We start from the raw sequence: 17,079 nt of genomic DNA, 5'->3' as shown, positions 1-17,079 counted from the left end.
CAGGATAATTTTTCTTTTCTTTTTTTCTTTTTTTTTTTGTGAATTGTACCCCATTGTCGAACAACTGTGAGTCGATAGCCGAAAAAGTTAATCGGCACTAGAAAAGTATAGACAGATAGATAGATTAGATTGGCAGATAAGTAACACGTGAACATATAGATAGATAGATAGGCATAGTGAAATGGTCTTTCAAATTATAATTGTCTTTTTAGTCCCAAAAAACAGGACTTCAACCTATAGGCCCAAAATTTTAAATAATTGACCTCTAAATTGAGTACCTTAGTATTTTTATATAGTTTAATCTTTTGAAAGGGTATAAATAATTTTAAAAATTCAAAAATATCTTTTTCATATTTATTTTTGCCAAACTAGTTTTTTTTTTTTTAAATTCTAAAAATAGTTTCAAAAAATAAAACAAAATATTATTTTTTATGTTAATTATACTTCACATCCTTACATTTTTACTATTCACTTAAAAAAAAAAAAAAAAAACCCTAATTCCATAGTTACTAAATTTGTGCAATTGCTTGTTTCATGGTAACAATGATTGTCTTAGTTATGCCCAACTTTTCCATAAGAAATCTACAATCAAGAAATTTTTACTCAAGTGAATAGCACTTTGACTATCACAATAAAGCACATACCTTTCTTGCTTCAAACCCAACTCTTGCAAAAATTTCTTCAACCATAACTCTTCTTTGCAAGCTTCCGTAATAGCAATAAATTCAGCTTCGGTAGTTGAGAGAGCAACACATTTTGTAATTTAGATTGCCATGCCACAGCTCCCCCTGCAAAAGTCATCAAATACTCCGAAGTAGATTTCTTAGAATCAACATCACCGGCCATGTCAGAATCTGTGAACCTATCCAGCATCGGCTTACCATCCCTAAAACACAAACACACATTCGAAGTCTCTTGAAGATATCTCAGAATCCATTTTACTGCTGCACAATGTTCTTTACTCGGATTAGAGAGAAACCGACTCACTACACCAACGGCGTGAGCAATATCCGGCCTTGTACAAACCATGGCGTACATCAAAGAACCAACTACTGAAGCATAAGGAATTTTATGCATCTCTTCCTTGTCTTTCTCACTTGTAGGACATTGATTCGAACTAAGCTTGAAGTGACCCACAAGTGGACAACCAACCGGCTTTGGTTTATTCATGTTGAACCTCTCAAGAACTTTCTCAATGTAGCTTTCTTGAGACAACCAAATCAGCCTCTCTTTGCGATCACGAACAATTTTATACCAAGTATTTGCTTTGCTGGTTCCAAATCTTTCATAGCAAAAGATTTACTCAACTCTAACTTCAACTTGTTAATCATGGTAGAATCTTGACCCACAATTAACATGTCATCAACATAAAGCAAAAGAATAATAAATTTACCATCCGAGAAATTTTTCACAAACACACAATGGTTCGAAGTGGTTTTAGAAAGACCATTATTGATCATGAAAGAGTAAAATTTTTTGTACCATTGCCACGGAGCTTGCTTGAGACCATACAAACTTTTCTTCAATTTGCAAACAAATTTCCCTTTCCTTTTTTTCACAAAACCTTCCGGTTGCTCCATGTAAATTTCTTCTTCAAGATCACCATGAAGAAATGCGATCTTCACATCAAGTTGCTCAACTTCAAGGTTCATACTTGCAGCCATGCCAAGTACAACCCGAATAGAAGACATCTTTACAACCGGTGAGAAAATCTCATCAAAGTCAATACCTTTCTTTTGCCCAAAGCCTTTCACAACAAGACGTGCCTTGTACCTCAGATTCTTGCCATCATTCTTCAATTTGAAAACCCACTTATTTTTCAGAATTTTCCTCCCTTTAGGAAACTTCACTAAATCATAAGTCTAGTTTTCAAGCAAGGAATTCATCTCCTTGTCCATGGCCTTTTTCCAATCACCTTTCTTTGCATGCTCAATTGCTTCTTGGTAGCTCTCGAGCTCCCATTGATTGGAAATCAACACAAATTCATTGGGAGGATACTTTCTCGAAGGTTGTCGGTCCCTTGTAGATTTCCTCAACTCAAGTTGTGGTGGTGGTTCTTGAGTTGGATGCTCTTCCTCAATTTCGGGCTCAACTTCATTAGGATTAGAACCATCATCCACATCTCCAATAGGTGACTGCATATCTCCCCCATTTTCATCATCAACTGAAGATGAAGGAGATGGATCCATGTCAATGAGATCACTACTTTTTGGCTCCGGTTGATCACCTCTGCCAAAGTCTTCAATTGTTTGGTCTTCAAGGAACATAACATCACGACTTCGAATGACTTTCTTGTCGACCGGATCCCACAATCTATACCCGAATTCATCACGCCCATAGCCAAGAAAAATACATTGTCTTGACTTATTATCAAGCTTGGACCTCTCATCCTTTGGAATATGAACAAAGGCTCGACAACCAAACACTCTCAAGTGCTCATAAGATACATCTTTGCCAGTCCAAACTCTTTCAAGAACATCACCATTCAAAGGATAGCAAGGAAACAAAATGATCACGTCAACCCTTGTCCTCATTGCCTCACCCCAAAAGGATCTTGGCAATTTAGCTTGTGAAAGCAAACACCTTGTTCTTTCCATAATGGTACGGTTCATCCTCTCGGCAACGCCATTTTGTTAAGGAGTCTTCTTAACTGTCTTTTGGTGCCGAATACCTTGGCTGCGACAATACTCATCAAATGGCCCAATGTAGTCACCATCATTGTCTGATCGGATGCACTTCAATTTCTACCCTGTTTCTCTTTCAACCATGGCTTGAAAATGCGTAAATACTTCTAGAACTTGATCTTTAGTTTTTTGTAGAAAAGCCCAAACTTTCCTTGAATAATCATCAATGAAAGTAACAAAATAAAGTGCACCACTATGTGTTCTAACTTTTAAATAACCGCAAACATCTGAATGAATCAACTCCAAAATATTTTCTTTTCTAGAAGCAATATTTTTCTGAAAAGAAACTCTATGTTGTTTACCCGCCAAACAATGAACACAAGTTTTAAGATGTGTACCTTTCAAACCGAGTAGAAGCTCTTTCTTGAACAAAACTTGTAGCCCCTTCTCACTCATATGGCCAAGCCGTTTGTGCCACAATTCGGTAGAAGTATCATCTTCAAGTGCATTGACAACACCTTTACAAATTTTTCCTTACATCGAATAAAGTGTGTGAGTCTTCTTACACTTAGCCACCACCAATGAACCTTTTGTGAGCTTCCATATTCCATCACCAAATTTGTTGTTGAAGCCTTCATCATCTAGCTTCCTAGTAGAGATCAAATTGAGGCGAATGTCAGGAACATGCCTCACATCTTTAAGCAACAACTTACAGCCCAAATTTGTTTCCAAGCAAACATCACCCATACCAATAATCTTGGACAAACCTTCATTACCCATTCGAAGAGAACCATAATCTCCTTCGGTGTAGGTAGTGAAGAAATCAACTCGAGAGGTCACATGAAAAGAAGCACCAGAATCAATCACCCAATTGCTCTCTTGGCCCACAAAATTGATACAATCATCTTCACAAACAACCATGAGATCATTGGTAGTAACTGCCGTTGTGTCTTCTTATTTCTTATCCACACTTTTGTCACGCCTTTTCTCCTTGTTTTTGAGCTTTCGGCATTCTCGCTTCATGTGCCATTTCTCATGGCAATAATAGCACTCAATTTCTTTCTATGAAACAGAACCATCTTTTTATTTGTCACGGCTTTGATCACGATCATGAGGAGTGTTACTCCTCCCCCTTGTTTTGCTTCGGTCTCTCACAACAAATGCTTCTGAACGAGAGGAACCCGCTGATTTTCTCCTAGTTTCTTCATTCAACAGGCTACTAGTGACTTGGCCTATTGTGACAACTCCATCGGGTGCCGAATTACTAACTGTTACAACCAAAGTCTCCCAACTTTCAGGCAAAGAACTAAGTAACATCAAAGCCTGTAACTCATCATCAAAAATAATTTTCATAGAAGCAAGTTGGTTAACAATACTCTTTATTTCATTCAAATGTTCTGGAATTGGGCTGCCATCTTTATATTTTAAATTAACCAACTTACGAAATAGAAAGGTTTTATTTGTGGCTGATTTTCTATCATAAAGATTCTTTAATTTTTTCCATAAATCATGTGCCGAAGTTTCAGTAGCAACATGATGAAACACACTGTCATCAATCCATTGACGGATAATACCAACGGCTTTTCGATTAAGCCTATTCCATTTATCATCTTTCATACCCTCAAGTTTGCCACTATCACCCTCAATGGGTCCATACAAATCTTTACAAAATAAAAGGTCCTTCATTTTAGTTTTCCAAGTTACCCAATTGCTTCCATTGAAACTAGACATACGACCCACATTCCCCTCCATTGATTCACACAAATAAATAAACTCAAATAAACCGTAAGCTCTGATACCAGTTGTTAGGGAAAGTATGTGATGCCCCACAAGTAAATCAATCAATGGGAATAAAAACTAATGCGGAAAAATTAAATCAAATGCAACACAAGAATTTTTACGTGGTTCCCTCAATGTGAGGTACGTCCACGGGATCGAAATCCGATTCCACTATCAACCAAATAAGTTTCCAAACGATTACAAACGAGACACGAATGGTCTCACAAAATCACCCTTAGGTGAATTCCAAATAATCACAAATAAACAAGAGGAAATACCTCACCAAATAGATGAACAAAAATCTTCGAAATTAGAATTGTAGAAGACCCAAAATAACAACCCAAATCAACTTCACCAAAGCACCCAAACAAAGATGCACCAAAGCCTATCTCACCGAAATCAATTTGCTGCTGTTCCACAAAGCAATATACCTGAAGCACTCACACCGAATTGATTGATTTCAAATTGCTTTGTATCGGCCATAACACCTCTTCCAAAAGAACTAAAAAATATATATACATATATATATTGAATCTTGGGTTTTGAAATCAAATCCTAATTGTTACCTAATTGAATTAGGCCTCCAAAAATTAGATATAATATATTAAAATATATTATAACTAATACCAAACCAAATTAAACTTCTTTAACCAAAACCAATTGGGTCTCAAACTCCAATAAGGAGATATATCCCAACAGATGTTACTGTATTTTAGACGTGCGTCGTGTTAATTGCTTATGAGATCCACCAATACGACGGCACACCTCTTATCTGATACGTTCAACCAACCATATAATTTTTGTCTAATTGTTTAGACTTTGTGAGCTCTAGCTGTCTCTCAATATAGTTTTAGTTTTAGAAATCATTCTTTCATCCATTGTATTTTATGTGAGAGTAATAAATTGGAAAGAAGCTGCCAAAAAAATATTATAGTGCTTTGTATGGAATGAAATCACAAAACCATTGTTCTATTTCAATGACTAAAAAAGTGCAGTCTTGGTTGTGTGAATCAACTTTAGATTCTGTTGAAAAAAGGAAAACGAAGAAGACTAAGAGGTATATTTACCAGGAGGAGCAGCATATCCAACAGATTCTCTTATGCCAACCGAACTTGATCGATTTGCAGAACAGACAAGAGATGGTTTCTGGAAGGAATCTTGCTAATCCAAAGTCACTTACCTGCGCAGTCATTTCATTGTCTAAAAGAACATTGCTCGGCTTGAGATCACAATGAACTACTGGTTAAGGGCAGTGATTGTGAAGATAATCAAGTGCAGAAGCAACATCAATGGCAATATTTAACCTCTGTAGAAGGTCTAAATTCCTCGAGTACTCGTGTGCCTCATCTTCGTTCTCATTTTCATGTAAACCAATCCTCTAGGCTACCGTTGACCATAAACTCATAAACAACAACTTTGAAATCGTTACCGTGATAGTCAACACTTGAACATGCTGTGAGAACCTTGACAAGATTCCGATGTTTGATGCGCCTCAAGGCCTCACACTCAGCAAAGAAACTCTTGGAAGCACCACGACATTGAAGATTTAGTACCTTTACTGCTACAGTCTTTTCACTTTGACAAAGAATTCCTTTGTACACCGAACCAACACCAGTCAAATTGGATGGAGAAAAGCCATCAGTAGCTTTAAGTAGACTTTGATAGGACAATTTCAAAAATGAGTTCCCTAACGCCGTGTTTGGTTGGGGGGATTTGAGAAGGGATTTGAAAAGGGAAAAGGAAAAGGAAAAGGAAAAGGTGTGTGAAATTAGGTGAAATGTAAATATATTTTATTCACATTTCACCTATCTTTTCCTTTTCTCTTTCCAAATCCTTTCTCAAATCCCCCAATCAAATACAGTGTAAAGATATCACAAAGGGTACTTTTGATGTCTTTTTGAACCAACAAAAATATAAGAAACACAACATCAAAATTAGTCCTAGAAGCCCAACAGATGTGGGAATTATTAATTTCAAGGTGAGAGAAAATATTTTCCTTGTGAATCCTTTGGAGTTGCAACTGTGTAGTTGTAATTCAAGTATTCCACCACAAAGCTTGGTGATTCCCTTAATAGAAACTACAGTTGCATTCTTAAAAACACCTTTTTTTGGTGCATCACCTTCAAAATCATTGAATGATAGATCTAGTTTTCGTAAGAAGACAAAAACCCCTTACGCTGTGTTTGGTTGGAGGATTTGAGAAAGGATTTAGAAAGAGAAAGGAAAAAAGTGTGTGAAATTAGGTAAAATGTACGTATATTTTATTCACATTTCACCTATATTTTCCCTCTTCTTTTCCAAATCCCTTCCCAAATCCCCTTACCAAACACAACGTTAGTAATCTGGTATTTTTTCTAAGAAATTATTGTGAGAGAAATCTAATTCCTCCATACCTCTCAAATAACTTAAAGATGATAGAAGGATTCCCCAAAATTTATTGCCCTCCATATATAATAATCTCAGTTTTACAAAGCTGCCAATATTACTTGGGATTTCACCAGACAACATATTCTTGGAAAGATCTAATTGCTCTAAATTTTTTAAATTTCCAACTTCCACTAAAAGGGAACCAATCAATTCATTATGAGACATGTTTATATACAATAATGATGAGAGGCTGACAAGTTCCCCGGGTATGGTACCACTAAGATCGTTTTGCTCAAGACTTAGTTCCACCAAATATTGGCATTTCCCCAAACTTGATGGGATGCTGCCATGAAGATTATTTATGGATAATCTAAGAGCTGTTAATGAAGTCAAATTTTCACAAGACCATGGTATAGTCCCCATAGAATTTATTGGCTGAGAGATACAATTTATTTAACTTTTGAAGCTTTCCAATATCAGCAAGAATGTTAACTGTGAATTGGTTGTTTGACATGTCGCGAAACTGCAAATTTACCAAATCCCCATTCTGGTTAGGATGCTTCCAACTATTTTCTTGTTCTGCAAGCGAAGTTTACCAAGATTAGTGGAGAAATTACTGATAGATTCAGGAAACACCCCTCCAAAGTTGTTGCTGCTCAGATCAAGGAAGTTCAAATTGGTGGCTTGGACCCACGAGTTGAGAAAATTCAAGTCACCAGCTTCTCCAATTCCGAGATTATTATATTGAAAGTTTAATCATACAAGATCATGCATATGTTCCAAAGGAGGCACTCTTCCAATAAATTTATTGCTTCCAAAGTCAAGGTGATATAGCTTGGTGGCATCAGACATTGAAATATGAATGGACCCAGTAAACAAGTTCAGTCCACTGTTAAGCCATTGAAGATTAGGAAGAGTAATTTCGATGTTTGAGAGAAGCGTCCCCTGAATTTGGATCCCAACTATATCAATAACTGTGATGGAAGAGAGATTAAAGATGGACGAAGGAATGGAACCAACCAATTTGTTTTGCGTCAATGCAAGACCATTTAAATTTGTCAATTGGCTTAGGGTTTTAGGTATATTCTCATTGATACCATTAAAAGATGCATAGAACATAATTAGAGATGATAGATTACCAAAAGTAAAGGGGACACCTCCGGTTCCCATGAGTTCTTTACTTATTCCTTATTGGTTATGGGATTGCAAATGATGGGACCAAGTATTCCCCAATAAAAACTCACGGGAAACAAATTCAGGTGAAGAAGGGTACATTTTCATGCAGAGAGATATTGATGCAAAGGAAAGCCTCTACGGCATTGCTGTGGATGCTTCATATCCCACCGCATAAAGTTGACTATTACAAGTAAATGACGGTAAAACTACAGATATCGCTAGTCAATGTGGCTTCTCCACAACTCTTGTTTGCTCACTAATAGGGCATGGCAAGAATGTGTATGTAGTACATCATTGTGCACTGAATCACGACCTTGGCATATATATATAGGCCAAAGAACCATTGAAACCTTTGAATCATGTTCTTCATATATACATGGGGAGTATGATGCGTTTCTTTCCCTCAATTCACCCACTTTCAATACAATCCATTTAAGTTGTGGGCCCCACCAAATTGCCAATCCAATCTCAAAATTATACCGCCTCACTTTGCCAATAATACCTTAAATTATATTATAACTACACAAGCATTGCTTCAAATTTTATTTTTTCCCAAAATTACAAACACATCATATAATAATATCTCGTTCATTCATTCGCAAAAGCACAAAACACAAAGCAGCTTACAAATATGGATTAACAGAGTCAAAAGTAGACCAGACAAACCTTTTCTGGTGCTCCTACGATTTAAAAAAAAACTTCTCTCCCTCAAACATCTCCTCTTAAACAGAAACTAGCTACAACACAAACTAAATGTTGTCCTTTAACACCTAGTTGCCAGACTGGCGCAACTCTGGCCGAACAAAGTCAGCATCAGGGGGCACAGAGATGTCAACAGTAGGTCTCAGTCGAGCACAAACTTCCATCGCCCCATGCACGGGATCTGACAAGAAGTTGCTGATGAGGTCCTGGTCGATGGGATCACCATTGTCTACCGCCACAAAGGCCCACTGGGTCAGAATGTAGTCAAAACGCGAAGCCCACTTCCTGGATCCTAGCCGAGTTGTGGTTGAGCAGTTATCAACCATGAACGAGACTCCACGGGCATGCATGAATGGATTCAAAGAATCCACAGCCTCGATTATGCTTTCGTTGATGATCTCAGAGTAGGAGTGTCCTTTCTTCCTCAAAACCTCAATCTGTTTTCATATATATATATATATATATATATAATTTATAAAGATTATGTCAGACCAAATGGTTGAAGATAACAAATATTCTCAGTGCAATATTAGTGTTCTACAATATAAATATCTTTCTTTTCACCATGTGAAGTTCCATAAGATAAAAATTAGACACAAATTCAAAAGAGATGCCATTATTTGATTCAACCTAACAGAGATCTATCCAATAAACCTTCTTCATTGACCATGCTTAAATGAACACTATTTTAAAAGCAAACCTAGCAATTTAAGTACAGTGCATGGTGACTCCTTTGACAGTACAATCCAAACTCAACACACTAACGTAGAACGGTGCTTACCTGGGCCATCATTAATGCCACATAGACACCAGCTGTGAAGGAACATAAAGGGCCTAGGTCACCTGCTGGATGTGCTGCTCGAACCTGTTCACCTACTTTCCACATCCTCGTCTGATCAATTTTACCCATTGGGACAGCTGGTAACCCATCCTTTTCTTGTAAGATTTGAGGGAGGTGGGGAAGCAAAGGCATTCAGCGACACAAGTAAGAAAACATCTCATGTCACTAATAATTTTTAGCATCATCATAAAGAACACAAAGGTTCACAAGCCTGTATATAACATAACACGCATAGTACCTACCATATTTTGACACGTATGCAAAAAATAGAAAACATACATAAAAGCGACGCCCAGCCAAGACAACACTGCGGATCTCGCTACAGCTGGCTACATCCTCATAGCACTCATATAATATACACATGGAGGGATAGTAAGAGGCACTATATGCAGCCTCAAACTCCCTTTTGCCATCTTCTGACAATGAATTATACACCGCCAACATGCCCTATTCAGAGGGAATAAAACAAGCAACATACGGCTAGGTAAACATACTCGTTTTGAAAAGATAAAGAATTTCAAAACTGGTAAAGAATCGAGGCACAAAACTTCTTGTAAGGGATGAAATCCAAGATTTTGATCACTAACCTGAGTTGATATGGTCTTCGAAATATTCCCTGTTATGCACTCAACGGTATTCTTGTAAGCCAAATCTTCACTCATTCCATTTTCAGTATACCTTTTGAATAAGGTCTCAACAATTCCATGCACAGCACTGAGTAAAATGCCTATGAATCAAAACAAACAGATCTTGGATATAGCATTGTGGTGAATAACAAAATAAGAATGAAGAAAACCACAAGCACCTCGCTCGCCAAATATGTCACTCTTGTATTCCTGTTCCAGTGTAGTGGCAAATGTAAAAGGAGAACCAAGGGCAACTGACCATCCAAGGGCAACATCAGTAGTCGTGCCATCAACATGCTGTCCACAAAGATGTTGAGTAGCTAACTCAAATGAAACATACAGAGGCAATAAGAAAACACAGAGGGTTTATATATATATATATACCTGGTGTACGCCAAAACTAGAATTTATTCCAGCACCATTTATCTCTTTTCCTTGAACATAGAGTCTCCTCACAGACGAACCCATTCCCTTGGAACATACAGCTATCACACTCATGTTCTTAGGGAAATCAAGACCCATTGACTGCAAATGGCCAAGAAGAAACCCATGGGGCAGCCCAAGTATGCTGTTTGGCTTCATGTGGGTGAATATTTCCTCATAATTATCAGCCTGCAATTAATATTGAAATTAAGAACAAGTACAAGAGGACTGAATAGAATAAAGAACATAACACACACCCACATCATGTTAAAATGTACAAATCATCTAACCAACACCATTATATTCATCATTACTAGGCCTAAATTGACTACAGTCCAACTAAGTCTCATAATCTTGTCATTATTATGACAAGTCACTTCTTTTTCCTTATTTTTTTAGTAGGTGCATGATTTGTTTATATTTACCTCTATTTGGCCTTCACTTGCACTGAGTTGTATTTTTTTTTTTTTTGCTTTTCTTCCTCTTTGAAGGATCCCTGATCCTTCTTTCGATGAATTCTGTCATTTTGATAAATATTCTGGCTTTTTTTTGTTCTTTAAAATAAACTATATGCAAGCCACTAATATCAATTTAAGATTTTATAGATCTAAATTATCTCTCATCTTGCATTCATATACTCACAACATATAATTGAAGAGATTCATCATTTGATCACTGTACCTATTATACATGGCACAGAAAGCAAGACCAGGAATAGGAGAGCCTGCTAGCTTTCTGGATGACGCAAGTTATTTCACATCCAGCATCAGGAGCAGCAGATTTGGCAGAATTCAATATCTTCTAGATGCAGCATTAAAGAGAAAGTGCAGAAGTTATGAATTCATAGATCATATTCACTCTTTTTTTCTTTTTTTTTTTGGAATAAATAAGAGTAACTTTATGAGAAAAAGAGCATCAAGACGATGCTAACAAATACATAGATCACATTCTCTCTTAAACCCCAATTGCTGTGAAGGTAGGTTTAGGAATAATAATTCACTAATTTAATGCTATACTTAAATTTTGAAGCACAAAAAGCAAGAACAGAGAAACTAGTAATATTTATATGTAGTGATTTCTTCTACATTCAGCAATAAAAATAAAAATAAAAAAAAAGAAAAAGATACTAGATTTTAAAATTTCAAGAGGACACAATTTCATATGCACCATTAAAGAAGCACACAAAGTTAGTTACAGTTTTAGGATCATATTCTCAGTTTTTCTTACTTAAAACCCTGGTAGTTGCAATGGAGAAGCATGGGAATGTATAACCATAAGCTTTTTTTTTCCAAATTAGTTGGGGTCTCTCAGAATGTATAATCATGTAGCAACATCACGTCAACTTTACAATCTACAAGCCTCAGAAATCAAGAGCAGCACCAAATCACTGCCAGATATTGTCTCCCATATGTCACCAAGGGTTCCATTCTCTTCACTAAAACCGGCAGCACGTGCCTCAGCAAAGGAACGAGAACCCTTCCTGAGACCAATCTGTATTACAAAGCAAACACAACAAACATGTTAAGATAGACCAATTCACAGAACAAAAAGGGAGAAATAAATATAATATCAAAAGTAATGCAAACAACACCTTGACCACAATGTCTGATTTTGCTTCTGCAAGAGAATCCCTCAGATTTTGTGCCTGAGCAGGACCCTAAAATGAAAAAGAATTGTATTAATAGATATCCTTATTAACAATGTTCATCTATTAAAATCCCACATTCATGACAGCACTAATAAATTGAATTTAGAGTATGAAAATTCATTAATCCAACCAAATAGAGGGAAAATGTTGCACATTTGGACAAAATTACCAATATATCCCTTCACTCACAACAAGTTATACAAAACAATGCCAACAAATGCATTTACTAATGTATCAGGCCAATATCAAAATCACTATATTTTTGCATTAATTTCCTCAGTCCAAAATCAAATCAATAAATAATAAAAAAAAAAAAACAAAAAAAAAACACAGATCTTCTTTTCTTTTCTTTTCTTTTTTAAATAGGTAGGTCAGTTCATTTCTGGAGCAGACCACCATTTGTAAAACCACTACCTATGTTTGGTTTGGTTTTTAGAAACTTGTTTCAAAAATTCTTTCTAAAAAAGTAAAAATTAGTTTCATGAAAAAATTAAAAACACTTATCATTTTTATATAGTTCTATCATTTTGGATGACAAAAATAATTTTAAAATTTATTTTTGTCAAACTAGTTTCTAGTTTGCCAAAAAAAAAAAAAAAAAAAAAAAAGAAAAAAGATCTATAGATTGAAACCAAACATAGCCATATCCCTCCCCACTGGCTCAAAGAGAAAAAGAAATTAAAGGTTTGTTCTTTCAAATTTGTAGATTCCATGAGTTCATTTATAAAAATTTACACCCACCAATTACCCCAGCAAATAAAATTAATATATATATATATATATATAATATCATGAATAGAAGTAAACACAAAATCAGAACAACGCTGCATTGCATAACAACAATATAAATTACAAGCTGACATCAAAATAGGACAAAACTTAATGCACCATTTATTCCAATAGAACAAGGAAAATGTTAAGATCAGGAAAAGAAATGCATTTTGATAGATAATCGAGGCTTTACCATTGTCTAGAGTTTCAAAACAAAAATGTAAATGAACATAATTTTCCAACTTCCAAAATGTTTTGTAATAAGGGTTTGGATTCTCTCAAGTTGGCCATCTCAATTAAGAGAACATTTGGTCTTGGCAGGCCCATTTTGGAGCCAACCTTGGTGATCCTAACCGTTCACTTTCTAGAACTCATTGGGTAGAATATTCATGCAAAAGATAAAATGATAAAACATTAGTAAATATATGTTTGGATCACATTTGTATTACAAAAAATGGATCGTTATTCTTGAAATTATAACTGTCGTCCATTTTTTTAAAACAAATGTAATTCAAATATATAGCAACCAATGTCCGATCATCTAGATTTTTTAGATGAATATTCTACTCAAACGAGTACTACAAAGCGAACAGTTCGAATCATCATCGAGCTCAAAATGGGCCCACAAAGCTCAAACGCTCTCTCAAGTTGGATAGCCAAATTGAGAGAATTCGAACCCCTATAATAAATCCTAATGGTGTGTTTTGAATTATAGATTTGAATATTTGGAAAGAAAAATGAAAAAGGAAAAAGATGACAATGTGAATGAAATAAGAGCATCTAATTCTTTTTTCTCATCTTCCAACTTCGGCAAAACACAAAACTTGAGTTAAAAATTCGAAGGTTTGAGTTCTCTGTTGCTTGTGGCGTAAAGATATCTAAATCATGCATTACTTGGCTAAACCAAGTTTACCTTTTTGGAAACAAATATTTCAATTTCCCTTTTTCCCAAACTAAAATATATATATATATATATATATACCCATCATGCCGTGTGCAATAAACATTAAATTCAATCTTGAATATTATATTTTAACATTTTGCTCCAATGGTTTTCACTCTACAAACACAGGAATAGTAAAATACAATAATCACATAAATAAAATAAACTAAAAACTAATAACAATAATCAGAAGTGTTACAAGATCAAGGTAATGAAGGAGTGACCAATACCTGTGAACCCCAGCCAATAACACCAATTTGCTTAATGCACTTGAAGGCATCAGGTAGCAACGGAAACAGATCCCTCCCTCCTCTAACAATATACTACAAATGCACAACACAATCATCACACACACACACACACACACACACACACATATATATATATACACACAGAGAGAGAGAGAGAGAAATGTTGAGAGAGCAAGTGAGGAAATGAAGAAAACACCTCGTCATGGCCAGCAAGAGTAATTTTCTCCTTCTTGAACACTGAGCTTTCGAAATCAAGTGAAGTCATCTCGGGCATAGAGTCCATGCGAGCTCCTAGAGCTGAGCCTAACCCAACCCTATTTCCAAGCATGACTTGAGCTTTGAGAGATTTCAAAGCTGTCTTCGAAGACAAAGACGAGAGAAACCCAAGATTGAAACCTAGGGTTTTGGAGGCAGGCTTCAGGGTTTTGGAGGACGAAGATGCAGAACCAGCAGCGGCCGCCACTGAGGGAGAGAAGGAAGTAGCCGCCGACATGGATGACTGAGACTGATGAAATCATTGAGAGATCAGGCAGTGATAAGTAGGTGTGTGTGTAGTGTGATTCAGTGCTATTTAAGCGTAAAAGAGAAATCATGCGGCGGGTGGCAGATTGACAAATTTGTCATTAGAAACCACCATTTTTCTATCAAAAACCGACAAATTAGTTGGCAAATAACAACAGTTTCAACTTGGCAGTTCGGGAGGTTTGGCGAATTATAGAAAACTTAATTCAAATTACAAAACTTGAATCAAATATTTTTTAAAAAATTAATTTATAAATCAACTGAACCATTCAAAATTAAAATAGATATCCATTCATCTAACATTCAACGTTGACAAACTAGCAAATTAAAATTCCAACAATCCAAACAAATTATATAATAACAATCCAAAACCACTGCCTAAACCTTCCAAGTGAAAAAAAAAAAAAGAAAAGAAAAAAAGTGTTAATTTGCTTCTGTACCACCACAATCTCTCTTTTCAAGTTGATAAGGTTTGTTGGTTTATATATATATATATATGGGGGCAGTTTGCCTCCAGTCCTTAATCGAACTGAACGGTGCTGTTCGGCCTGTGAGAACCCACCATGGGTCCCGTTTTGATAATCCGAACCGTTCAATGTGTAAAACTCGTCGGGTACTATATACTTGTAAAAAATCACTCTGATTGATATCGATAGCTATCTCATCTTAACAGTTTTTTGTCGACCGTTAATTTGTTCACCGTCTATTTTTTTTATATATAAAACTGATTTGATCACATAACTATCGATATTCGATCAACGTAATTTTTTACATGCATATGATAGTCGACAAGTTCTACATATTCAATGGTTTGGATTATTAAAACAGGACCCGTGATAGCCCTTACGGGCAGAACAGTACCGTCCAGTCCGATTAAAGACTAGAGGCAAGCTGCTCCCTATACATATATATAGATGAATTTTTTTATCATCCAAAAATAAAATAATCATTCTTACCCAATTTATCACCAAAAAAAAAAAATAATCATTCTTACCCAGTTATTAGTACAAAATAAAAATTGAGTTTGAGTTTTTTGGATTAAGTTTTTTAAAAATTGAGTTTTTTGATTTTCGTATTTTTTTAGCGAATATTTTTAAAATTTTAAATATTTTTTTTACTTACTTAGATGTATGTAAAAAATAAAAAAATTGTGAAAAAATATTTTAAAAAATTAATAAATACATAAAAAAAAACAAAGAAAATATACTGAATTCTCTTTTCTTTTTCTTTTTTTGTATTTTTGGTATTTAGTGAATTTTTTTTAAAAATTCATAAATTTTTTACTTTTTAAAGTATATTTATGTTAGGTATGTTTAAAAATTAAAAAAATACTTAAAATATTAAAAAATTCAATAAAAACAAAAAAAAAATTCAAAAAAAAAGAAAATAAAATTTTCTGAAAAATATTTTTACAAAACTCTAATCAAGCAATTAGAATACAATTTAAAGAAGAATATTACTTGACAGTAGAATATTTAGTCAGTACATTGTTAAAATCACTCAATGTTCATCAAATATAAGAATTTTCCACCCTCTCACAACTTCAAAATAAACAGAATCAGGTCAGCAAAAAACAAGAAAAAAAAACAGACTGTGGGAGGGAGAGAGAGAGAGAGAGAGCAGAAAGAGAAAGAAAGAGAGACTTACCAAATCGGCAAGTTGTATGGCGATCTGAGAGGAGACTAGCTGGCGGCGGCGGCGGGCAATCGGCAAGGTGAGGAGGAGCGAGATGGAGACACGGAGTTCGTAAAATGAATGAGATGTTTTGGGACTGTGGATTAGGTTAAGGAGCCGTAAAATCAGCTTACACGATGCTATTATTTTAGTAATTTTTTAATTTTTTTAGTTAAAATATGAGTTAAAAAAAAATTAGGAATGCTGTTACGAAGCCCGCGCAACAACAACTGTTGTGCAGTAAAATGGACCTATTTCAAGACCCATTTTGATAATTCAAATGTTCACATTTTAGAATACATCAAATAGCACATATTTGTAAAAAACCAAGTTATTCAGATATCATTTGTCTATTCATCCACTAACATTTATATTCATTTTAATAATTTAAACCACAATTATTATTTATTTTTATAGATACAAATGTAAGTGGACGAATGGATAAACGATATCCGATTAACTTGATTTTTTTACAAGCATGTTCTACTTGATGTATTTTAAAATGTAAACGGTTCGTATTATCAAAATTAGCCCATTTCGCCGCATAGCAGCCCACGCAGCAACATCTCCAATTTGTAAAAAAAATTGGTATATTTAGAATAACTTTTGATTTTTTTATGAAAATATATGCAAAAAGTAAAGACAAAATGAAATCTTTGACTTTTTGGTATAGGTTATAGGCTTTTTGATTTTTTTAGTAACTTTTTGACTTTTAAATTAAAACAAGCACAT

At 35.1% G+C, this 17,079-nt stretch overlaps 1 protein-coding gene across 1 annotated transcript; it reads right to left on the bottom strand.

Moving 5' to 3' along the window:
• Nucleotides 1–8,518: 8,518 nt before the first annotated feature.
• On the bottom strand, nt 8,519–16,447 carry LOC114284163 (ketol-acid reductoisomerase, chloroplastic). The gene is made up of 12 exons (XM_082916191.1): nt 16,321–16,447; nt 14,348–14,656; nt 14,131–14,223; nt 12,130–12,195; nt 11,894–12,029; nt 10,981–10,985; nt 10,500–10,727; nt 10,295–10,412; nt 10,077–10,216; nt 9,732–9,936; nt 9,430–9,584; nt 8,519–9,085 (listed from the first exon to the last, which is right to left on the bottom strand). Exons 2-12 carry the CDS (start codon nt 14,642–14,644, stop codon nt 8,717–8,719), a joined length of 1,812 nt encoding a protein of 603 aa, XP_082772317.1. The 5' UTR covers nt 14,645–14,656; nt 16,321–16,447; the 3' UTR covers nt 8,519–8,716.
• Between the last annotated feature and the right edge of the window lie 632 nt (nt 16,448–17,079).

The sequence above is a fragment of the Camellia sinensis genome, chromosome 2 (genome assembly GCF_055761805.1).
Source record: "Camellia sinensis isolate YWXY chromosome 2, ASM5576180v1, whole genome shotgun sequence".
Lineage (NCBI taxonomy): Eukaryota > Viridiplantae > Streptophyta > Magnoliopsida > Ericales > Theaceae > Camellia > Camellia sinensis.
This window is presented reverse-complemented; position numbering and strand designations above follow the sequence as displayed.